Raw genomic sequence first — 26,174 nt, 5'->3', positions numbered from 1 at the left:
CAGTTTTCATTAGTAATTTTTTTAACACACTTAGACTGAATTATGAATGCCCAAGTGCCATCTGTGCCCAGAATGCAGTGGGAAGTGTCGTCAAGCCCAATGATGTACTGGGGAATCCCTCTGGTAGATTCCCAGATAAGGGTTTACTCGAAAGTTGTCCAGAAGCACTAACTTCCCCTGGGGAACCTCATTGGGCTGGGAACTATCCGACAAAGTGATTTTAAAACATTAATTCAACTGATTCAGCCCCTTTTACACTCATAATTACTCTGAAAGAATTAGATGGAAAAGGGGACTTTTGAATTCAACATAACTATTTTAAACATTCTGACCGAGCTCTGCACGGGACACCCCGCACGCATCTATCCCACCACATCCCCTCCGGACCTGCCACAGGACCCCTCTACCCGATCTAATCAATCACCCCAACCCCCAGCCCCCCACCCCATTACCACCCAACCCCCAACTCCCCCACCCAACCTGGCACCTGGCCCAACCAGTCTTGACCCCACACCAGTCAGAATACCACCCACCCTGATTCAATCAATACTCCCCTTCCCCCCCCCCATCCCGCCCACCCTCGCCATTCCGGACCTGACTAGCCTCCAAACCCCTCACCCTATCCCCTGCATTTCCCACCCTGACACCCCGCCACCGAGACCTAAAATGCTCCTTTGGACCCAACACACCACACCCCCTGGGAGACTGAGTACCATCCCATCCCCCGAAGGCCGATGCCCAGATCCACCCAGCTTATGCCTGGATCACTCCACTCCCTCTGGCGGATGTCAGGACCTTCCCCCATAGTTGATGTGTGGACCCCATGCCCTCAGTGAATAGACCACCTCCTCCCCTCCACTCCCCCACCCCCTCCTCCGTTTAGTGGCTAGTGACATGAAAGGGTTGCTGTGATTGGGGGCGGGGGGTGTTGTGTCCTCCTTTGCTTTGCTTCCTTTGCACTTCACTGCTGGAACCATTGACCTGCTTCACTTCTCGAGTCTCACCCGGCCTGAGTCTGGAATAAGCGGGCAAGACAGGCGAGTTCAAGCACGGGTGAGTCAGTACGGAGTGGCTCTGTGCCACTGATTGCCACTCCAAGGAGATTATGGGCCAAAGAGAATAGACCAGCTCCGGCTAGATGGGTCCAATGGCCTGTTTCTGTCCTGTATTCACTGCATTAATATATGTAATATACAAGAGCAATACCACTGAGTGGAGGAGGCATTCTGTCAGCGATGCTGCATTCATATCACAGTTTCACCCCCTCCATCAGTTCCATCATGCACAGAATATCAAGACCATCACAGAGCAGTTGGGCTGAATGGCCTGTTTTTGTGCGACACGCTCGGCAGAATTTTGTGTCACTTTGGCTGCAGTGTAAAAATGCAATTCGGACAATGCCATAAACTGCCACCTATAAATCTTTGCCCATTGTTTTCCCTTGGCAAAGCTCCACTTGCAGTAAATATAAACTGCTACAGCTGTGGGGGGGTGATCGGCACTGCAAGGCTGCATTTGTTTTTCTAGGCTCAAGCTGGATTAGCGGTGCTTCCGGATTTTCACAACCCTCATTCTCACTGTCATCAGAAAAGCATTGTGTCTGGAGATGAACAGTGATGATTGCAGCTTCCACAGCCGCTTATATATGCGCACTTGTTTTGTGTTGCTTCTTGTTCTATGGAATTTGGAGAGCATTTCAGGGAACCAGAAGCCAAGATAAACAAATACTTCCTTCTGAAATGACTTTCTGTACTATAACTGATAGCGGGCATCAGCCAACATCTATATTCATGACCAATCTGTTTTGCTGGCAGTAAGGCCAAGTGGCATTCAAAAATAGTAGATGGATTCAACCTTGCTGAACCACGCAAAACTGGTTTTGCGCTATAAATGTAATAGAATAGAAAAAAGTAGTAAATAGGGGGATCATATCAGAGTGAGGGAGTACCGAGTGGAATATCCCAGGACTCCTTCTGCTGTGTCTGAGTCACAGGCTAATATCCATAGTCTGCTAACACTAATATGGGTCGCACTAGTTAAAGAAACGCATGGCCTGCTGAGATAATAGCTGGAATTCTCTCAAAAAAGTTCTAAGTGTTGAATTCGCATGAAAATTGGAGTAATTCATGCTGTTATTTTCAGTGGGAGTTCAGACTCGAATCTCCCGCACTGTACACTGTAGAGGCCACCAGCGTGAATATCATTAAATTTCAGGGGGTAGGGCCTATTCCTGCTGGAGAGGCTGAAATCAGCTCGCTGAGTGGGCTACTGCACATACGCCGATCTGTCAGTGCCTAGATCGGTGCATGCGCAGTGGCCCCGCACTGCCGGCCTCCCGACGCTTGCCAGCTCAATCGCTCGCTTGCCCCGCAATGCCGGCTCTCCGCCCCCCACAGCCCGATCGTTGGCCCCCCGATCATTCCCGGGCCCTCCCCCACCCAGCCCGCTACAATTTCCAGCCCCCTCCCCCCCCCCCGCCTCCCATCCCACAGTAACACCCCCCAGCCGGCTGACTCACCCCCCCGCCAGCCCACCCCGATCACAGGCCTCCCTCTTTCCCCCACCATACTGACTGCAGAGTGGCAGTGGGACGCCCCACCCCCATCAATCGCCCCTAGGCCCTGTCCCATTAGGCCCTGCCCACCATATGCCCCAACCCCTTAGCACAGCCCTATGCCTGGTGGGCAGTGTCAAGGTGCCCCCTGGGCATTGGCACTTTGCCCCTTGGGCAGTGCAGGAGGCCTGGGCTGGCAGGGCTTGCTCTCTCCCTCTCTCAGAAATGGTTCTATCTATAACTTTCTATATGTCAGCTTTTTAAAGTATTGTCTTTTAAAAAAAACAATTAATGTATTATATGAGAAAACCCAGGGTGCCAATGGCCAGGGGATACCCCCTGTGCCCGACCCTCTGGAGGGCCCCGATTGCGCCCCCCCCCCCCTTCACTCCAGCGGGGTTGGGCTGCTAGCTCCTCACAAGTGGGGAGCTAATGTAAACCTCGCTGTAGTGAAATACTCTTGGTGTGGGGGGAGAGGCTAACAGGCCTGGAGAATTCAGTCCCGGGCCCGCTAATGTGTTTAAAATATATTTAAATGACTATGCGCATGCATTATGCACCAGAAATAGGCATGGAGCTAACGGCGCTGGAAATCCAGCATTGGGAGACGTGCTCGGGGCCGGACGCCCAGCACAGATCCCGCGGATCGGGCACTACCTAAATCTCCTGGCCCGTTGTGCTAAACAATCAGCGCAGCGGGATGGGAGAATCGCCCCCGGTAACCCTGACATTGAAAACCTTTAAATAGAAATCATCTCCAGATGGGTCTTGAAGATTTCCAGTGATATAGCTTTGACTATCTCCGTTGGCAGCTTTGCTCCGCTGTGGGATTGTCCTTGGGATGAAAGGTTGTTGATACCTACTGGGGTTACTGTTATTTTTAAATTGCATAAATGATTTGGTTTTATAAACTCAATGCAAAGGGGAACATTTACAGATGGGACTGAAAGTGCATGGCTGGTGTGGTTGGAGGATGCAGCTCAGAAATTATAGGATGAGTCGAACAAAGTATGTAAGGTGGCTGAATGATTTATGTGCGGAAATATTAAGTATTGCAGATAGGAAGAGAAACAAAGCACAAATACACAAATAGTGCTAAAATAGCTAAGGACAAAGCTGAAAGAGATCTAGGAATCTTAGTTGACTCAATACTTAGTAGGCTATTTTGCCGAGAAAAGCGAATGCAGCCTCGCTGCACCCATCACCAACAACTGTAACACAAAGTCGTAGAATTTTACAACATAGAAAGAGACCCTTCAATCCATCATGTCTGTGCCAGCCAGCAAGTACCTGTTTATTTCTAATCCCATTTTACAGCACTTGGTTAGTAGCCATGTGTGCTGTGGCATTTCAAGTGCTCATCTAAATGCTTCTTAAATGGTGTGAGGGTTCCCGCCTCCACCACCCTTCCAAGCAGTGAGTTCCCGATTCCCACCACCCTCTGAGTGAACAGGTTTTTCCTCAAATTCCCTCTAATTTTTCTGCCTTTAACAATAAATCTATGCCCCCTGGTCATTATCCCCTCTACTAAGGAAATTATTTTCCTAAGTACTCTATCTATGACCCTCATAATTTTTACACCTCGATGAGATTCCCTCCTCTGTCTTCTCTACTCTAAGGTGTTACCCCAACCTTACCAGCCTCTCTTCATAGCTGAAATACTCCAGCCCAAGCAACATATTGGTGAATCTCATCTGCACCTTTCCTAGTGCAATCACATCCTCTCTATAATGTGGTGACTAGAACTGCACACAGCACTCTAGTTGCAGCCTAATGAGTGTTTTATACATGTCCATCATAACCTCCCTGCTCTTATATTCTATGCCTCAGTTAATAAAGGTAAGTATCCCATATGTCTTCTTGACCACCTTGTCTGCCTGTCCTGCTGCCTTCAGGGATCTATGGACATGCACCCCAAGGTCCCTCTGCTCTTCTGTACTTCCCAGCGTCCTATCATTCATTGTGTATTCCCTTGCCTTGTTAGTCCTCCCAACATGCATCACCTCAGACTTTTCAGGGTTAAATTCCATTTGCCACTGCCCTGCTCATCTGACCAGCCCATCTATATTGCTCTGTAATCTAGGGCTTTCCTCCTTGCTATTTACAACACCACCAATTTTCATCTCAGGTTATCTGTGTACGGTTTATCTTTGCTGTGGTGGGGAAAGAAATGAGGTGCAGAATATGGCACTGTTCTTGTTGTCCTACAAATGTAGCACAGCAATAAAAAAAAGTAGAATATTGAACAAAATAGTGAATTATACATCAGACTAATTCATGATCAAACTTTACAGTGCTCTGGTTAGACTACAACTCGAACAATGCATTCAGTTCTGGTCAAGACATGAGTAAGATATTCAAGCACTGGGGGCAGGGAGAGAAAAGATATGAGGGCTGATCCCTCTGTCAGGTGAATGATACATTTCTTTGGAATGTGCAGGAGCTAAGTGCATGAAGCATTTCTCTGACGGCAATCTAGTTGTAACTTGTTTCTCATGCAGTGAAACCATCAACAAACTTATTTTACCAAACTCATTCAAGCAAGCTTCCTGTACAAATAAGGTTCAAAAATCTCCATCTGCAATTTCATATACACAGTCTTTTTATCTACAATTAGAAAAAATAACCCTGTTCTATATTCATTATCATGACTATTAAATGCTATGTACCATGATTAAATTGATAGCCAAACTGACATTTAATAAGGATAATAATTCTAACTCAACTCAGTTGCCTTCTATCACTGTTATTGCTTTCTTCCTGTTATACACCTTATCCATCAACGATTATCTATGCCCTCAGCTAAAGATCTAGTTATTCTTCAATCATTTTCTGTCTGTCTCTGCCTTAGGCAGACAGTGGCTCGGAGTCAAGGATGACTTGCTCTAAATTAAAAATGAGTTCTCAGGTGACAGAGGAGTCCAATGCATGATGTACAGTTTCTGTCACAAGTGGGGCAGATAGTGGTTGGAGGAGCGGGTGGGTGGGGTGCCCGGGTTGCCACGAGCTCCTTTTGGTGTCGAAGCTTAGTTTCGGCTTGCTCTCAGTGATGAAACTTGAGGTATTCAGCTCCTTCCCAAATGCTTTTCCTCCACTATAGGTAGTCTTGGGCCCAGAATTCCCATGTGCCAGTGGGGATGTTGCACTTTTTCGAGGAGGCTTTGAGGGTGCCCTTGAAGTGTTTCCTCTGCCCTGCTGGACTTGCTTGCCATGTTGAAGCTCTGGGCAGAGCGCTTGCTTTGCTCTATGTTCCCCTTACTGGGTGGAATCTGCATTGCATCCCTGAGGTGAACTCTTCAGCCACAGGGAGAAGGCAATTAAGGAGGACTCTTGCAATGGCCTTCCCTATGTGCTGACACAATTTGTTTTTGTGACTTTCCCTGGTAATTTATTTGCATTCCATTGGTGATGAGTTTGCCAGAAACAATTTTGTAACCCTCCTCCAGAATTTCATAAATTTTAATTATGTCACCTTTGTGTTTTTCCAAAGGAATGGATACCCAATTTCCTTAATTCGTTCTGATAAGTTCTCCAAATGTGGCTAATAATTATTGGTTATTCTGAACTTGCACAATCAGTTGAGAAGGTCCATAGCCAGCAAATAAAAGCCAATTATGTGTGCAACCCAAACAAACAGGCGGGTTTCAGAGCACTTGACAAGACTAAGACAAAATAATGGCTCCAAACTGCAATAGTTTTGTTAAATAGCAACCAGCTACTAGAGGACCTGTGAAAGAAAACAGAGATTGATTTCCATATTAATATAATGGCACTACTCATAATTATGTTCAACAAATTAATTATTAGCAAGAGCACTGAATCGTTAATTAAATTCCTGGATAATATTTGGATTTTTGACAGTGAAAAGTTTTGGAAAAATTACATTAATCAGTTGTTCAAAGTTATCAGTATTTTTATGCTATTTTCATACCAAGATTATGATCTTGAAAAACGAATCAGACTTTTTGTTATGTCTGTGACATTTTTTAAAAATTGGCAACATCGTACTTACTGTATGGAGAAAATATCAAATGAAAATATACCATTGAGGAATATTAACACAATTTATTGTTCTTTTCTAACACAAAATACCACCGCACCATCTGTGTATGAAACAGTAATTTGAGCAGGGTTTTGTAGGAATGGGCAAAAATCCAGAGCCACATTTCAAGCCCATCATAGCTCAGCTGACTCTTTTATCTTCATCTGACAGCAAAGCAAATGATGCCCAAGGGCACAATGGAAATATAATGACTTAGCCTCACCTCATTTTACTGTCTGTGGTGTTTGGTTTAAACGCTGTTTTTGTATCTTCATTTTTACGTGGTTTTGGTATTTCTAGTTTGGATGCTCGTTCAGATTAGAAAATGAGATCTATCTCTAGAACGTAGCTGGGGCTATGTGGTGAGAGGTGCTTTAAGCTGGGTTGGGAAGCTGAACAAATAACATTTTTAGTTCTGATTTGTGGAAAAACAAAGGGTACAGATTTTTCAATAGATAACACCATGAATGCTCAAAAGAAGAACAAAAAAGAAATACTGGAAACCTACAGCAGGCAAGTCAGAAAAGAAAAGATAAAACTCTTTTGCTGTAGAAGAGGCTCAAGCCCCAAAAACATAACAAATATGTTTGGTCCATCTCTCATTTGATAAACCTATCGTGGATTCTCTTGTTGAATGAGATGAAGTGGACATCAATACTATTGTTATTTTTTTATCACATGTAGAATAGACCATCAAGTCAAATCAGAGAGTATAGAAAGACCTCAAGTCCATATGACATTGCTCGACATTATGATGCTCATTGCAAGAATATTATTACATAGAAATTAGAACATGGAAACGGACCATTCAGCCCATCTGGTCCATTTTAATGTTTATCCACAGTAGGAGGAGTAATCATAATCCTATATGCCTTTCCCGCTCCCATATCAACTTATCCTGTTTGTTTACAAACCAGTAGTCAATTGAAGAATTAAAATGTTTATTCTCTTTGCATTTTTGGTCCCATAATCAATGATACTGAGTTTGAATTCAACGTTTTTAAAGATGGTTTTTAAAAATATCTATATTTCTATTGCTATTGCATGTCTCCTGATTACTGGGTGAGTGTCTATGGAGGATGCATGGAGTCATCAAGGTGGCATGCAGTGACATGGGGAATGTGCGGTGGCATGGGATGGCAATTGGGAATGTGAGGTGAGATGGAGTCGCATGAGGCGGGTAGAATGTTTAGAAGCTTTTTAAACGATGTTTGGAGCTGGGCTGTTGTGCTGGAGCACCGACACAACTGCTTTCCTCACACATTCCTTTGCAACTCGCAAAATGCACTGCATAACTGACCCCTGTGTGAAAAGACCAAAATCCCTCAAAGTCACATGGATCAAGTGGGCATTTTGTGAGCTGCAAAAGTCATAGATCAGGCTTTCCCAAGCCCAGAGGAAAGTTCTAGGTATATACGATAATTCGCTACTACTAACTGGACACTAATTGGCATTCTTCTCAGGAATAAGCAGTTTGTAGTTATAATATGCTGAGATATTTGGATATTTGGATATGCTGAGATGTATAGGGGCGGCACGGTAGCACAGTGGTTAGCACTGCTGCTTCACTGCTCCAGGGTCCTGGGTTCGGTGCTCGGGTCACTGTCTGTGTGGAGTTTGCACATTCTCCTCGTGTCTGCGTGGGTTTCCTCCGGGTGCTCCGGTTTCCTCCCACAGTCCAAAGATGTGCGGGTTAGGTTGATTGGCCAGGTTAAAAATTGCCCCTTAGAGTCCTGAGATGCATAGGTTAGAGGGATTAGTGAGCAAAATATGTGGGGATAGGGCCTGGGTGGGATTGTGGTCGGTGCAGACTCGATGGGCCGAATGGCCTCCTTCTGCACTGTAGGGTTTCTATGATTTCTATGGTACGATGGGAAAAAGATTATTAAAAAGATTAAATATGCAATATTTTTGTTCCATGTCACCTGAAATGCTTTCTATCAGGTCTACAAATTCAGAAATTGAAGAGTGGTGGTGCTGGAGTGCATATGTAGAAAGATTTTGTTTGTTACTTGAAGCAAATTAACTTGCAACAGAAGCCAAGAAGGGAGCAATTATGCTCACCATTTGTGAATCTGCAATAAATATTTTGATTGAGATTCTGATTGCTCCTGTCCAGCTTAAAGGCAGAATCTAAGAGGCATTAATCCAAATGGTGAAAGAATATCTGAGCCTGAATACACTCATTATTGTGGAACAGTTTGAGTCTAACCATGAAAGACAAAAGGAGATGAAAATGTTTCTCAGTCTATGGCAAAACTGGGAAACTACAAAAACACTCGCCAGCTATGGGTTTCTTGAGAAGACAGTACTTTGAAGAAAACATTAACACAGAGCAAAATATTGGTAGAAAGCAGACTCATGTCTCAAAACAGTAATTACTAGTATGAGCCATAAAGTTCAACAGCTGTGGATTGGATAGAGTTGCGAAACCATTTTGGAGGAGTGGTAATCATCATTACATTAAACTAAGTGCAGTAGCTGAGTAGTTGCTCTGAACTAGTAGGTGCTCCTGGATTGGCGGAAGGAAACAAAAACAAGTCAATAAATCATTTCGCAGCACTGTGAGGAGAAGACAAAAATCCGGTCTTCATTATGGCAATTCCAACAAGGAACCTGAGGAAGAAACTAGTAGCACAAGGTTGGAGGAATGAAGAAAGAAATTTCCCATCTGGTCCATTTCAGGAAAGATGCAATGTGAGGTTGTGGTTTCAAATCAGATATTGATTAAACTGCATTGAACATTGGAGTTCCAGTGTCTATTATGTTTGCATAAGCATAACATGAAAATCTCCAGAAAATTGTCCGACAAAAATCATTTGATTCAAAAGTTATTGTGGGCACCTTTTCCTGATCCTTGGGAAAATGAAACATAAAAATCAAAACAAACAATTGTCTTTAATTGTAGTAAATTGCAGAAGTCCCTCATTAATGAGCCAAGATTGTCTGAAGCTAAACTCGACCAGTATCATAAAAATCACCACTCAAAAATTGTCGGCCTATTCATGGATGAAGCCCAATCTCAGCCCAAACCTTGTTACAGCAAAGGGCATCCTGGTAAATCTTAATGGCCCAGAAATTTATTGAGCAGTGTACCTCATCATCAATGGCCTCAATTAGACATTTTTCTTCAGCTTTCAGATTGTCCTAGCTTTTCACAGCAAATTGATGAAAATATAAAACAATAATGGAGCAAAGATGTGATCTGGCAGCCTCATGAATGTTGTGCCTGTTGATCAACCTACTGAACTGAAATTGAACAATAGAAAAAGAAACAGTTCATGGTGGAGATGGAAACAGGATGGCTTGGAGTCTCTATACAGAAAGAGAGGGATAGAAAGAGAATGGATTAAGAAAAAGATGGAAGGTGTAACAGCCATGTGAGGAGGGCTAAAGATGATTCCGACATGCTATCACTCTAAGTCTGACCTGGTTTTCTCATGAATTTAGCAAGGATGCACTTTGTCAACACGGCAGAAGTCCCACTATGTACACCTCCTGATTATAAAGAGTTATTCAGGCAGGTTTCAAAGTTTAAACAAAGAACAAGATATATTTATTGACCCTATTTAAAATAAGACTAGGTAAATCACAGTCGCCAATCATACATCACACATTCCCTGGGCACACACATTCACTGGTGCAGATGGTAGGATAAGAGAATAGCTTAAGGGTTTTTTTCACAGTTCACAAAGAAAATAAGACAAACAAAGAAATATGTGGTTAACTGCCCTTGGCTGGTCTCGATGAAGTGATTCCATTCCATGGTGCAGCCATTTAATTCCGTTGTTTTCCTGGGTGTAGTTGTTTGGAGCAGATTTCCATGTTACATTCCCAAAAGTTCTTGGTTTTCAGTAGATTTGTCTTCGGATTTTTTATTGCAAATCCTGGTGCAATACTTTTGAGAGAGAGAAAGCGAGAGAGAGAGAGAGAGAGAGAGAAATAGCAAGCTTGCAGCTTTTCAATATAGCATTCTGCTCTCTCTGGCTTGGTAAAATAGTCATTAAAAGCCCTGTTGGCTGTATCTCCAGAGAAATTTGATTTTCACTTATGTGGTTGTCATTATTTTGTAGAACAAATAATTGCATTTTCATGTCTCACTCAGACACTTTTGCAAAGATTCAAAATAGAATGAAATCCAACAAGAGATGTGGTATTTCACACTCCTCGGGGGGATACCTGTTCCCTTTTGATCCCACTTGGGAGGAATGAAAGTTGTATGTTCTGGTTGGTTAGCAAACCTCCATTATCTTAATAGAATTATAGGTCATTGTTTATTTTTTAAATTCAGGAGAATTAGAAATTGCCGGCCCGATCCTCCAACCTCTTCAGACGGCTGGTGGGAATCCCGATGCCCTGGTGAATGGGGCATCAGCCAAAAATCAGCATTCCCGACCAGCGTGAGGGCTCTCAGGATTCACCCCCTCTGCCTCCCTCAGACCCCTACTCAGCCTCCCTTCAGGTCACATGCCTTGGCAGTACCAACATGGAGCTACCCCCAGGCACCCTGGCACTAACACTCTGGCCTGGCACCTTGTGCCCCAAGGTGGCTCAAGGAGGTAGGTCCAGTGGCCATTTGCCCTTCTGCGGCTGCCAGGCTGCAGAAAATGGGTCCTTCAAGAGTTCTTGGGGTTGGGTGGGCTCGGGCTGGGACTCTCTGCCATTCTGGGCCAGGACAGGATGTCATGGCTTGACTGCCCCTTCCAGCCCTGGCAGACACCTGGCATGCTGAATTCAGGCAGCTCTGTGAACAATATCTGCATTTCTGCCGGTCAGCTGTGAAGATTGTGAAGTGGCCAGGGCACTTCAACCTCCATGCCCCCTGGTCACCTGGCAGGATTTTAAATCATTGCAGCACTCCATTCTGCAGTAGAGATTTCCCTTCCTCCCTGTCAGACCTCCTCTGAAATCAGGTGAAATTGACATCTCTCTGGGAGGGGGAGGGTGGGTGGGTGGGGGGGGGGGGGGGGCGGGCGCAGGGGGGAGCGGGGCGGGGGTGGAGGGGGCATCTCCAGTCTACGTGAGCACTTAGCCTCAGAATGGGAGAATCAAGCCCTGCATCTTTTTTAATAAAGACACATCATCATTACAAAGGATATCACTTAAATTGGATTGTATGGCCTTTGAAAGCATAATTGTGATGATCAAACCACAGTAGATAGGCAAGTCTAATGGTGCCATTTGGCACCCAACCTAACCTCCATTCACTGCAGCGGGATGGGAAAATCCCGCTGGCGTGAAGTGATAACATTCCGGTCATTGAGTCATACAGCGCAGAAAAGGCCTATCGGCCCATCGAGTTGGCACTGACAATAACTGCCACTAAAGGCGCGCTAATCCCATTTTCCTGCTCTTGTTTCATATCTTTGAATGTTATGATATTTCAAGTGCTCATTCAAATATTTCATAAAGATTGTAAGGTTTCCAGCCTCTTCTACCTTCCCAGGCATCATATTCCAGACTCCCACTCTCTAAGTGAAAAGGTTTTTCTCAAATCCCCCCTGAATTTCCAGCCCCTTACCCTAAAACCTTACCACCTAGTGATTGACACCTCAACCAAAAGGAACAGTTGCTCCCTACACCCCCTTCTTTGTTCTCCAACCCCCTCACAATTAACAAGACAATTAACTCATCGCCAATTTCTCAGTTTCTAAACAATCAGCCCATATGGCACATTTGTTACAAATTTGACAATAACTTAAATCTGATCAATTTAACATTTAACCTTATAAAACACCATCTTGCTGATTTTTGTCCATTCACTTCCTTTAACAATAGCATAGTTACGCCACATTAATCACATTACAGGCTTGGAATCAAGATAGCCAGACCTTAGGAGTTAAAGATCACTTAAACTTCGATGACTGCAAACAAACTTCATGCCAATGTTTAAAAGTTAACTGGATCAATTGAATAGCGCATTACAGATTCAGCATGGTCCACTTCCCCCTTCTTCAGACATTTGTTTCTTCTCTCAGTTACTTGTTATTTATGTATATGACCCTTCAGCAGGTCTCATACCATTCATAGGTTAGGTGGGAGATGGGGGGAAGGAGATTCACTTACACATTCAAGCCACACAAGCACAAGTAACACAATTGTTACAGCTGCAACAATCAACAGATTTGACAGTACCCTGGACAAAGCAGTTCTGTTGGGTTAGTACAGTAAGAAGTCTCACAACACCAGGTTAAAGTCCAACAGGTTTATTTGGTAGCAAATACCATAAGCTTTCGGAGCACAGCTCCTTCGTCAGATGGAGTGGATATCTGTTCTCCAACAGTGCACAGACACAGAAATCAAGTTACAGAATACTAATTAGAATGCAAATCTCTACAGCCAGCCAGGTCTTAAAGGTACAGATAATGTGGGTGGAGGGAGCATTAAACACAGGTTAAAGTGATGTGTATTGTCTCCAGACAGAACAGCTAGTGCGATTCTACAAGCCCAGGAGGCAAGCTGTGGGGCTTACTGATAATGTGACATAAATCCAACATCCTGGTTTAGGCCGTCCTCATGTGTGCGGAACTTGGCTATCAGTTTCTGCTCAGCGACTCTGCGCTGTCGTGTGTCGTGAAGGCCGCCTTGGAGAACGCTTACCTGAAGATCCAAGGCTGACTGCCTGTGACTGCTTGAGTGCTCCCCCACAGGAAGAGAACAGTTTTGCCTGGTGATTGTCGAGCGGTGTTCATTCATCCGTTGTTGTAGCGTCTGCATGGTTTCCCCAATGTACCATGCCTCGGGACATCCTTTCCTGCAGCGTATCAGGTAGACAACGTTGGCCGAGTTGCAAGAGTAGGTACCGTGTACCTGGTAGATGGTGTTCTCACGTGAGATGTTGGCATCCGTGTCGATGATCCGGCACGTCTTGCAGAGGTTGCTGTGGCAGGGTTGTGTGGTGTCGTGGTCACTGTTCTCCTGAAGGCTGGGTAGTTTGCTGCGGACAGTGGTCTGTTTGAGGTTGTGCGGTTGTTTGAAGGCAAGAAGTGGGGGTGTGGGGATGGCCTTGGCGAGATGTTCGTCTTCATCAATGACATGTTGAAGGCTCCGGAGGAGATGCCGTAGCTTCTCCACTCCGGGGAAGTACTGGACGACGAAGGGTACTCTGTACACCGTGTCCCGTGTTTGTCTTCTGAGGAGGTCGGTGCGGTTTTTCGCGGTGGCGCGTCGGAACTGTTGATCGATGAGTCGAGCGCCATATCCTGTTCTTATGAGGGCATCTTTCAGCGTCTGGAGGTGTCTGTTGCGATCCTCCTCATCCGAGCAGATCCGAGCTTGTCCGTAGGGGATGGCTTCTTTTACGTGTTTAGGGTGGAAGCTGGAGAAGTGGAGCATCATGATGTTATCCGTGGGCTTGCGGTACAGTGAGGTGCTGAGGTGACCGTCCTTAATGGAGATGCATGTGTCCAAGAATGCAACTGATTCCGGAGAGTAGTCCATGGTGAGTCTGATAGTGGGATGGAACTTGTTGATGTCATCATATAGTTGTTTCAGTGATTGCTCACCATGACTCCAAAGGAAGAAAATGTCATCGATGTATCTAGTGTATAGCATCGGTTGAAGGTCCTGTGCGGTGAAGAAATCTTGTTCGAACCTGTGCATGAAGATGTTGGCATATTGAGGTGCGAATTTTGTCCCCATGGCTGTTCCGTGTGTCTGGATGAAGAACTGGTTGTTGAAGGTGAAGATATTGTGGTCCAGGTTGAAGCGGATGAGTTGTAAAATTGCATCTGGAAACTGGCAGTTGACGGCATTGAGTACTGAGGCCATTGCAGCAATGCCATCATCGTGGGGGATGCTGGTGTAGAGTGCCGAGACATCCATTGTGACGAGGAGTGCTCCTGGTTCAACTGCTCCATGTGTGTTGAGTTTCTGTAGGAAGTCCGTAGTGTCGCGACAAAAGCTGGGGGTTCTTTGTACAATGGGTTTCATGATGCCCTTGACATAGCCGGAGAGGTTCTCGCACAGGGTTCCATTTCCTGAAACGATGGGACGGCCGGGTGTGTTTGCCTTGTGTATTTTTGGGAGGCAGTAGGTTAGTACACCAGCCACTAGCTTAAATCTTTGCCAGTTCTCAGCCTTTTGGCTAAGATCAAGTGTAGTTTTGTTGTCCTGCACTTGGTTGAAGTCATGAGGTTTACTGAGGCTTCATTTGAAGCAATTTTTTAAAGCGGCATCTTGGCCTTTTGGCTAAGATGCAAATGAGATCAAGCCTTGGAGGAGGTACAATGCCTGCTCCAATCAGCTTGGATCATGTAGATCAAGCTCAAGACAGGAAGTGGTGAGCCTGTCTTGTCGGCTTGGATCTGGAATGTCTCACTTGTTGAGACTTTGATTGAATTGGACATAAACAAAAAAAAACTTTGCCAACATAACATGCCTACGGTGTATACTACCGACAGAACACACCATAGCAAATCACCAAGCCTTCATCAGCAGCACTTCACAAAGCTATAAACTCCATTACAAGTTGACACAAGGCCAAAAGTACATGAGACAACCATAAACTTCAGGTTTCCCTCCAAGTCATATACCATTTTGTATTACCATCCATTTATTGCTACTAACGATGTGTGCATTCCATAACTTCACAATTTGCCGTGTAAAAAACAAATGCTTTTTTGACTCTCTGCTCTAAATCAGTAACATTTAATCTTGGGTCAATTTCCTCACATCACTGATGGAACCTTAGAAAGATACAGCACAGAAGAATGTCATGATGCCTGTGCCAGCTCCTTGGTAAAGCAATCAAATAGATTCACTCCCCTGTTCTTCGCCCACATTTCCCCTTAGACTATTTATCCAGCTCCTTTTCAACCGTTATTATTGGACAAAATGTAATGGGCCCTCGCTGGCAGGTTTGCAGGTGAGGGGCCTGTAAAACGTCCCTGCTGTCCACCATCCCACCACAACCTGTCCTCAATTTTATGGGGGCCAAGCAAAGCCTAACCAGCCCATCTGCCCTTGCCCAATTGAGGTCCTTTAATTGCCAATTAAAGGCCACTTCCCACCCAGCCTAAATTTTTAGGCTGGTAGGAGGAGATCAGGCTTGGCAAGTCTTCCTGCTTGGGCTTTGGGGAGGAAGTGGGGGACACCTCCTTCACTGGCCTCCTTTGCACATCCAGCTTCCCCCCAAAACCTCCTCACATTGTGAGAGTTTCTCCGGAACTTCCTCCCGAACAAGGGTAGTCTCATCTTCAGCCAATTAACTCTCCTCGCAGCATTGAATGGCTGAGGATCTGCTGGCATCAGTGGTGAAACCCTGCTACACTGACAAATCCTGGACATTGAATCTACTTCCAATAACCTTTCAAATAAAGCATTCCAGATCATAGCAACATGCTGCTTCTTTTTCTCATATCACCTCTGGTTTCTTTGCCAATTGCACTTAAAGACATGGATTCTTTTTAACCAAGTTGATTTTTATTGGTTTAATGAAAAGCCAGGGTAAATCACTTCTTATGTGCGTTTGTGACCTAACTGGAGAAGGATGTATATAATTGGGATAAAGACTAATGGGGAGATATGGGGTAAAGTGTTAACATCACTGATGATGAAGTAATGTGATGATGATGACCTGATGATGAAGTAATGTGATGACAGAGATCAGGAGGGAAGTGATGTTCCAACCTTAAGCAAAATTCCTAAAATGTACATGATGCACTATCAATCACGATATGAGGACTCCAGTGAGTGAGTGAAATAACAGGCTTTTATTCACAAAGAACAGGAGCACACCCTTGTAGCTGACCTGGCCCAGACTGAGGCGAGGAGGAGGGACCATCACCTTTATACCTCGCTCTGGTGGAAAGAGAGGAGTCTCAGGTGGAAAGGGAGGAGTCTCGGGCCAGGTGCAGCATGGGTGTGTCCAGGCATACACATGTAGTTACAGTGGTTCACCACATTCACCCCTCCTTTAAAAAAGAGTCCGGCGGGGGTAGGTGGAACAATATGTACAGAGGTATGAAGATCTATATATACACAAGAGTCACGAAACTGAGGTAAGGCGTCGTCCCTTCACAGGTTCAGCCTGTCGGGCGGCTTGATCAATCGCTGTACCAGTTGAGGTGTTGTTTCCGATGGCAGGGTGGAACAGCTCGAGTCCGCCATCGTCCCTTCTGGTCGGGTCCTGCGCGGTGACTCCGGGGGCTCAGGTGAGCTACGTACAAGGGGCAAAGATGAAAGCGGACCTGGTGCTACCTGAACAGAGGGGTCTAGGGATGTGGGATGGGGGGTCATAGTGGGCTCCGGGGCACCCGCAGGCGCCAGGTCCCGGATAGAGACCGTGATCTCCCGCCCATCGTAGTATGCCACATAGGCATATTGGGGGTTGGCGTGGAGGAGCTGGACTTTTTCAACAAGGGGGTCCGACTTATGGGGCCGCACATGCCTCCGGAGCAGAACGGGGCCTGGGTACGCCAGCCATGACGGTAGTGCAATTCCCAAGGAGGACTTCCTCGGGAAAGCAAACATCCGCTCATGGGGGGTGGCATTGGTGGTCGTACACAGGAAGGACCTAATTGAATGCAGTGCATCAGGGAGGACTTCTTGCCAGCGGGAGACTGGAAGGCCTTTAGACCGTAGCGCTAGTAAAACGGCCTTCCAGACTGTCGCGTTCTCCCTCTCGACCTGCCCGTTACCCCTGGGGTTATAGCTGGTAGTCCTACTCAAGGCTATGCCCTTAGAGAGCAGGTACTGACGCAGCTCATCACTCATGAATGAGGATCCCCAGTCGCTGTGGATGTAGTTAGGGTAACCGAACAGGGTGAAGAGGCCGTGCAGGGCCTTGACGACCGTGGTTGAGGTCATGTCCGAGCAGGGAATGGCAAAAGGGAATCGGGAGTACTCATCTATAATGTTGAGGAAATAGATGTTGCGGTCAGAAGAAGGAAGGGGCCCTTTGAAATTGACGCTGAGGCGTTCAAAGGGGCGGGTGGCTTTTATGAGGTGTGCCCTGTCCGGCCGATAGAAGTGTGGCTTACACTCTGTGCAGACCGGGCAGTGTCTGGTTATAGACCGGACGTCCTCAACAGAATAGGGCAGGTTATGGGCCTTAATAAAATGGTAGAGCCTGGTGACCCCCGGGTGACAGAGTCATTGTGGAGAGTCTGTAGCTGGTTCACCTGCGCGCTGGCACATGTTCCGCGAGACAGAGCGTCCGGAGGCTCATTGAGCTTCCCGGGCCAATATAAGATATCATAATTGTAGGTGGAGAGCTCAATCCTCCACCTCAGTATCTTATCATTCTTAATCTTGCCCCTCTGCGCGTTGTTGAACATGAAAGCCACCGAACGTTGGTCCATGAGCAAGGTGAACCGTCGGCCAGCTAGGTAGTGGCGCCAGTGTCGCACTGCTTCGACGATGGCCTGGGCCTCCTTCTCAACAGAGGAGTGTTGAATTTCCAAGCCCTGAAGGGTTCGTGAGAAGAAGGCTACGGGTCTGCCCGCCTGGTTAAGGGTGGCGGCCAGGGCGAAGTCAGACGCATTACTCCACCTGGAAGGGGATTGACTCGTCCACAGTGTGTATCGTGGTCTTCGCAATGTCTGCTTTGATGCGGTCGAAGGCCAAGCAGGCCTCTCCTGAAAGGGGAAAAAGGGTGGATTTAATAAACGGACGGGCCTTATCCGCGTAATTAGGGACCCACTGGGCATAGTATGAGAAGAAGCCCAGATATCTCCTCAGTGCTTTAAGAGTGGTGGGAAGGGGAAGTTCCATGAAGGGGCGCATGCGGTCAGGATCGGGGCCGATGACCCTGTTCTCCACTACATACCCCAGGATGGCGAGGCGGTGAGTGCGGAAGGCACACTTCTCCTTATTGTAGGTCAGATTTAGGAGAGCGGCCGTATGAAGGAATTTATTAAGGTTTGCGTCGTGGTCCTGCTGATCATGGCCGCAGATGGTGACGTTACGCAGGTATGGGAAGGTGGCCCGCAGCCCGTTCTGGTCCACCATTCGGTCCATTTCGCGCTGGAAGACCGAGACCCCATTGGTGACTCCGAAAGGAACCCTAAGAAAGTGGTAGAGGCGGCCATCCGCCTCGAAAGCCGTATATTTGCGGTCCTCCGGGCAGATGGGGAGCTGGTGGTAGGTCGATTTGAGGTCAATCGTGGAGAACACCCGGTATTGCGCAATCCGATTGACCATGTCGGATATGCGCGGAAGGGGATACACATCCAGCTGCGTGTACCGGTTGATGGTCTGACTGTAATCGATGACCATCCGGTGTTTCTCCCCAGTTTTGACCACTAGCACCTGCGCTCTCCAGGAGCTGGTGCTCGCCTCAATGATCCCTTCCTTCAGGAGCCGCTGGACCTCGGACCTAATGAAGGTCCTGTCCCCCGCACTGTACCGTCTGCTCGTAGTGGCAATGGGCTTACACTCGGGGGTGAGGTGTTCGAATAGGAGGGGTGACTTGGAGGGTCGAAGGGCTGCAAGTGGTGCACGGTGGGCGGTCTAGGAACTGTGGGTTGCAGACGGAGATCGGGGGAAGAGGCCCGTTGTACTGCAACGTGACACTCCTAAGATGGGTCATGAAATGGAGCCCTAGGAGTACAGGAGCGCAGAGGTGTGGCAGCACCAGGAGCTTAAAATTTGCGTACTCGGTCCCCCAACCGTAAGGGTCACCACACAATACCCGAGGACATCCACCGAGCGGGACTTTGAGGCCAAGGAAATGGTTTGTTTGACTGGCCGCACCGAATGGGCATGGCGGCGCACAGTATCGGGGTGGATGAAGCTCTCCGTACTCCCGCAGTCAAACAAACAATTTCCCACGCGGCCGTTTACCTGGATATCCATCATGGACCTGGCGAGCTGATGCGGACGAGACTGGTCCAGTTGGACCTCTGCCACCGTGGGTCCCAGAGAAAAATTGACCGGCGTCCAAAATGGCGGCTCCCTTGTCTCACATGCGGCCGACGGCGTCCAAGATGGCGGCTCCCTTGACTCCCACGTGGCCGATGGCATCCAAAATGGTGGCTCCCTTGACTCACACGTGGTCGATGGTGTCCAACATGGCGGCTCCCGTGACTCTCACACGGCTGATGGCGTTCGGCTTTTCGGTTCCCTCGGGTCGCACGCTGCGCTGTTTGGTTTCGAAGCCGACTTTGCCCTGCAGACTTTCGCGTAGTGGCCTTTCTTTCCGCACCCAGAGCAGAACACCTCCCTTGCCGGGCAGCGTTGTCGGGGGTGTTTCCCTAGACCGCAAAAATAGCATTTTGGGCTTGTAACAGCCGCAGCAGTCGAGTCATTGGTGGGGTGCTGTGTGGCATACGTCTGTGGCCCTCCTAGGTACTGGGGTGGTAGTGGCCGTGAGGCCTACGATATCGCGTGATCGGGTGCGTACGCCTCAAAGTTACGGGATGCCACTTCTAGGGATTCAGCGAGTGTCACAGTTTTTGGTAGATCTAGCCCACCTTGTTCTAGCAGGCGCTGCCAAATATAGTTGCATTCGATACCCGTAATGTAGGCATCACGGATAAAGTCCTCCGTATACTGCGCAGCAGATACAGCCTTGCAGTTACAGGCCCTGCCGAGCGCACGTAGTTTGCGGAGAAACTGTGCGTTTGATTCTCCCGACTGCTGTTTTTGGGTAGCCAGAAGGTGCCTGGCGTAGACTTCGTTTGTCTGTTGGCTGTATTGGCTCTTTAGGAGCGCTAGCGCGTCCACGTACGTCTCTGCGTCACAGATGGTGGCATAAACTGTGTCGCTTACCCGGGCATTGAGCACGTGCAGCTTGTCTGCATCAGACCGGACGGCAGTGGAGGCTCCGAGGAAGGCTTCGAAGCACTTCAGCCAGTGATTGAAGCTGTTGGTGGCTCCCACAGCTTGCGGATCCAGGTTTAAAGTATCGTGCTTTAGAAGTTGCTCTATTCTGTTTTTTTTAGTGCATCAATTTAATTCACAATCAATCACGATACGAAGACTCCAGTGAGTGAGTAAAATAGCAGGCTTTTATTCACAAAGATCAGGAGCACACCCTTGTAGCTGACCTGGCCCAGACTGAGGCGAGGAGGAGGAACCATCACCTTTATACCTCGCTCTGGTGGAAAGGGAGGAGTCTCAGGTGGAAAGGGAGGAGTCTCGGGCCAGGTGCAGCATGGGTGTGTCCAGGCATACACATGTAGTTACAGTGGTTCACCACAGTACATAGAAGATGTAAATGGACAATCATAATTTTAACAAACTACAGTCTTAAGCAGCTTGCTTTGGGAGAATGGCCAAGCCCCAAAGAACACCATCTAGCTCCTGAACACACAATGAAAGACTAACCAATGTTCTCGCTATGTTGTGCAGCCTCACATCAACCTGAAAGTTCTTACGCAGGCTGCGTACAAGTCAAAGCCATCAAGCCAGCATGCAAACGGCTCTAAAGGGGCCATGCATGTAAGGGGCCATGTAGCACCCATGCACTCCAATTGAAAAAAATCAAAGGACATGTTAGATAACACTTGCTTATTGCTCTCAGAATTTCTTACGTTTTTAATTGTTTATTTAAGTAACTCTTTAACAGGGGTATGTTTAGAGTGGCATGGAGGAATTGAGGTTAATAGCAAAGATGCATTTAATAGGAAGCCAGATAAGTGAATGAGGGAGAAAGGAAATAGAAGGATGCAGTTAGATAAAGTAGGGTGGGAGGAGGCTCATGTGGAACATAAACATTGACATGAACATGTTGATGAGAATGGATTGTTTCTTTGCTGTAAATCCAATGTATTTTGATGTAATTCCAGAATATTCATTATTATTTGGAAAAGTGATTTGACCTGGAAAAAAAATGCTTGCGGGGTTAGTTTCCTTGCTGCTTGAGAATGAAGGAGGCTTCCATTTGGTTATTGGAACATTTGCTTATACAGCTGGCATGCGTGCAAATTCATCCTGCTCATCTGCACTACTTGGAATAAGTACTTGAATGAAGGTCATGGTCGGGACAGCTGAGCATCATCCCACCGGTAAACGGGTGGAAATTTTCCTCACTCCTTTATAGGTTGAAGGAGACAGAACCTGATCAATTTTCCACATATTACTGATGAAGATTGAACTGCTGGCAAAGCGGCAGAGAGGAAGCTGTGCTGAAATTAGCACAGTTCTTCATAATATATTGGCCAGCGTTTCCTCAGGTGTTGCAACCAACCATTTACACCAGAATTTCTTTATGAATATCATTAGTATTCCCCAAAATGTAAAGACAAGTGTACAATAAGCAGAAATCAGCGTAAACAATCAGGGCCCTGAAAAAGCACAGAACTTAACACTGAATCATAGAATCATAGAAACCCTACAGTGCAGAAGGAGGCCATTCGGCCCATCGAGTCTGCACCAACCACAATCCCACCCAGGCCCCCATATCCCTACATATTTTACCCGCTAATCCCTTTAACCTACGCATCTCAGGACTCTAAGGGGCAATCTTTAGCATGGCCAATCAACCTAACCCGCACATCTTTGGACTGTGGGAGGAAACCGGAGCACCCGAAGGAAACCCACGCAGACACGAGGAGAATGTGCAAACTCCACACAGACAGTGACCCAAGCCGGGAATCGAACCCAGGTCCCTGGAGCTGTGAAGCAGCAGTGCTAACCACTGTGCTACCGTGCCGCCCCCTGTATTCTGTATAACTGTATTCTATAACTGTATTCTTTTATGCATATTTGGCAGACATGTTTCAGAAAATGCAAGTGTTGAGGCATTATAACTTTTAATTTAACCATCTAATACCAGAAAAATCCATTCAAAGATCCAGAACATGCAATGTAAGTTGCAGTGAATCATAGATCCATCGAATCCTTACAGTGCAGAAGGAGGCCATTTGGCCCATCAAGTCTGCACCAACCACAATCCACCCAGGCCCTATCCCCCGAACCCCACGTATTTACCCTGCTAGGTCCCCTGACAATATGGAAAATTTACCATGGCCAATCAACGTAACTCGCACATCTTCGGAGTGTGGGAGGAAACCAGAGTATCCGGAGGAAACCCAAGCAAGCATGGGGAGAATGTGCGAACTCCACACAGTGACACAAGGCCAGAATTGAGCTCGGGTCCCTGGAGCTGTGAGGCAGCAGTGTTCACCACAGTGCCTCTGTGCCACCCACCAAAGAGAAGTGAATAGAAAAATCACTTCGAAATTTTCTGTAAACTTAAACCCTTTCAGAATTACTGTCAATGCAGGAAGCCCGCTGGTCTGTGCATGTGGGGACTGAACTCTGTTGATGAGCGGCTGAGAGTTTCAGTGGAAGTTTCACCAACTGAGAAAATCGAGATATTGAGGCGTAATGTAAAAATGGTTCTATTTCACTCCCATATGGATTCCGGCAATTTGTTATGCTTTAAAATTGCCCGAGGCTGCCGACGTTCCTCCAAAGACTTTAGGAATGCTTCCAACGGTCTATCCAGTTGAAATGGAAGCACATCAGAGTTGGATAGCTGTTGTGAACTTACCACTCTGTTCTCATTTCATTGCCATATTTACTCAGCCTTCCATTGGGTGACCCAGGAGGCTACCAAAACCAGGCGAGCATCTTATTACTGTGGGTAAACCTGGCTGCAATGTCATGTAAAGAAGTCAATGCAATTTTTAGGGGCAACTGCGGAAGATGTGCTTGCACACTCTGCCTATTTATAGCAGGTGACATAAAGGAAGAGACCAGAGAAATGTTAGTGAAACCCTAATTTTGTGGGGCTCGGAGGAGCAGTGATGTTAGCTCCAGGCTCAGCACTGTTTCTCGGGGATCTCTTATTCCGCAAACACATCCCTTCCTCCTCCACTCGTTGGGCCTCCCATCATTCTGGCCAAGCAAGCCTGAGGACCAGAGTAGAAGACACTCATTTGGGACAGCTAGCTTTCCAAAGGCATGGTAATAAAGTGTGGTTCTCTTAAACAATTGGACCTCTCAATGTCAGGGTCTGGTAGTAGGCTCACATGCTCCGCCGGCCGTTCACCCAAGACAAAGAAACAACTAACACAAAAAGAACTCTCCAACATTACAATTGTTCATCAGCACTCACATTTCTGAAGTAAAAATACTGAAAGTTAAAATAATTTATAAAATGTGTGGAATATCAGTACTCAATTAGGCTTGAAAAATTAAATGCAAAGCTAGTTAATATCATAACAATCATTCTGAAATATTAGCTTCCTTCTGATTCACTAATTGATCTTGTTTCTGTCCTTTTATATAGGTGGTCTTCTTCTGCAACCATCCCAAGCTTTTAATGTTGACGTGTTGGGAGCCAAAACGTTGTCAGGCCCTCCAGGTGTTCAGTTTGGCACCACCATTCAGCAGTTTTCAAATGCAGATGGGCAATGGTAAGGTAGACTTTATTCGGACTTCTATTTTGGGAACATCATAATGGAGCATGGTTCACCTACAGTCATGTTTACTGCATGTTATGGAGCGATGAAGTAAATTAAAAGAAAAGACAGATACAATGGTCAATTTGGGTGGTGTAAAGAGAAGAATGAATGACTTCTTCAGCACTTTTTTTTTCTCATACTCCAAAGAGAATGGATAGCTAAGTGTCTGAAATGTAACTCAGAAGTGGCAATTTTTCTGTGGTATTGCTGTTCTACTTGCCATCTTTTCTTTAAGGAAAATTGAGCTGATGAGCTTGTGTGACCTCTTGAGCAAAAGTGTTGACAGAGACAGGTTTAGGAAAAGCGTTTCTGAAGAAGATCCATAATGGACAGAGAATGAAAAACAACCTGACCCACCTGACAAAGATAATGATGGGAGTTGAAGGGTAAAGAAAAATAGCAGTGATTGAATGGTTACTTCCTATCTATCTTTGCCTAGAAATAGGAAGGGAAGTTATTTAAATCAGATATTTAAACAATTAATCTATAATACATTGAAAATCTTAAATGTGCACACACCTAGGGTGGGATTTTCCAGCCGCGCTCGCCCCAAAACCGGAAAATCCCACCCGAGGTCAGCGACCTTTGCATGGTCTGCCCCCTGTCCGCTACGATTCCAGTGGTGGGCAGGACGGGAAAATTCCATCCCTACTGTGTAATCTGTACTTCTTGTAACAATCATACACTTCTGTCAGTCACATTTATCACACACAACTCCATCAAACTATGCCCCACCTGCTTTTCTGCCAAACGTCCCTCTGTTTCTGTTGACATTGCTTAATATTTTCCCATGTGGCAACAGTTATTTTTAATTTATTCATTGGTGAGATGTTGGCTTTGCTGGCTAGGACAGAATTTATTGCCCTTTAGAAGGTGGTGGTGAGTTACCTTCTTGAACTGCTACAGTCCATGCGGTGTAGGTACACCCACAGTGCTGTTAGGAATTGAGTTCCAGGATTTTGACCCAGTGACAGTGAAAGACCGGTGATATAGTTCCAAGACAGGATGGGAAGTGGCTTGGAGAGCAACTTACAGGTAGTTGTGCTCCCATGCATCTGCTATCCTTGTCTTTCTAGGGGCTAGAGGCCCTGGGTTTGGAAGGTGCTGTAGAAGGAGCTTTGATGAGTTTCCGCAATGCATCTTGTAGACGGTACACACTGTTGCCACTGTGCATCAGTGATGCGGGGATTGAATGTTTGAGCTGCTTTGTCCTGAATAATGTCAAGCTTCTTGAATGTTGTTGAAGCTGCTCTCATCCAGGAGAGTATTCCATCACACTCCTGGCTTGTTTCCTATAGATGGTTTCAAGGAATCAGAAGGTGAATTACTCTCCACAGCATTCCCAGCTTCTAACCAGGTTTTGTAGCCATCGCATTTATATGGCTAATCCAGTTCAGTTTCTGGTTAATGGTAACCTCCATGATGTTGATAGTGGGGGATTCAGTGATGGTAACGCCATCTAAGTTTGATTCTCTGTTATTGAAGATGGTCATTGCCTGGCATTTCTGTGGCATGAACGTGGCCACTTATCAGCCCAAACTTGAAAGTTGACCATGTCTTGCTGCATATGGATACAGACTTCTTCAGTATCTGAAGAGTCGCAAATTGTGCAGAATGTTGTGCAGTCATCAGTAAATATCCCCACTTCTGACTTTATGATGGAGGGAAGGTCATCGATGAAACAGCTAAAGATGGTTGGGCCTCGGACACTCCCCAGGAGGGACTCCTGCTGTGGTGTCCCTGAACAGAGATGATTGATCTCCAGCAACCACAGCCACCTTTCTTTGTGCCAAGCATGACTCCAACTAGCAGATAATTGTTCCTCTGGTTCCCATTGACTCCAGTTTTGCTCGGGCTCCTTGATGCCACATTCGGTCAAATACCACCTTGACGTCAAGGGCAGTCACTCTGACTTTATCCCTTGAGTTCAGCTCTTTTATCACAGAATCACAGAAGAGGCCTTTCAGCCCATCGAGTCTGCACCAATGCATGAAAGGCCCTGACCTGTCCACCTAATCCCACTTGCCAGCACTTGGCCCATAGCCTTGAATGTTATGGTGTGCCAAGCACTCATCCAGGTACTTTTTTTATCCATTACATTTCAAATTACTTCACTGACTGGAAAACATTTTGAGACAACCTGAGGTTATGAAAGAAAGAAAGCAAGATTTGCATTTATATAACACCTTGTAAAGCCTCAGGCTGGCTCAAAGTGTGTTAT

General features: G+C 46.3%; 1 protein-coding gene across 1 annotated transcript in view; it reads left to right on the top strand.

Annotated features, from left to right (window-relative positions):
• itga2.2 (integrin, alpha 2 (CD49B, alpha 2 subunit of VLA-2 receptor), tandem duplicate 2) overlaps nt 1-26,174 on the top strand; it is a 154,095-nt gene that overhangs the window by 18,005 nt on the left and 109,916 nt on the right. The window contains exon 2 of the mRNA XM_078219451.1: nt 23,779-23,905. Coding sequence (XP_078075577.1) covers nt 23,779-23,905 — 127 coding nt within the window. The remainder of the gene's footprint in view (nt 1-23,778; nt 23,906-26,174) is intronic.

The sequence above is a fragment of the Mustelus asterias genome, chromosome 1 (assembly GCF_964213995.1).
Source record: "Mustelus asterias chromosome 1, sMusAst1.hap1.1, whole genome shotgun sequence".
Lineage (NCBI taxonomy): Eukaryota > Metazoa > Chordata > Chondrichthyes > Carcharhiniformes > Triakidae > Mustelus > Mustelus asterias.
Note: the sequence above shows the minus strand (reverse complement) of the source record. Positions and strands in the feature narration are given on the sequence as shown.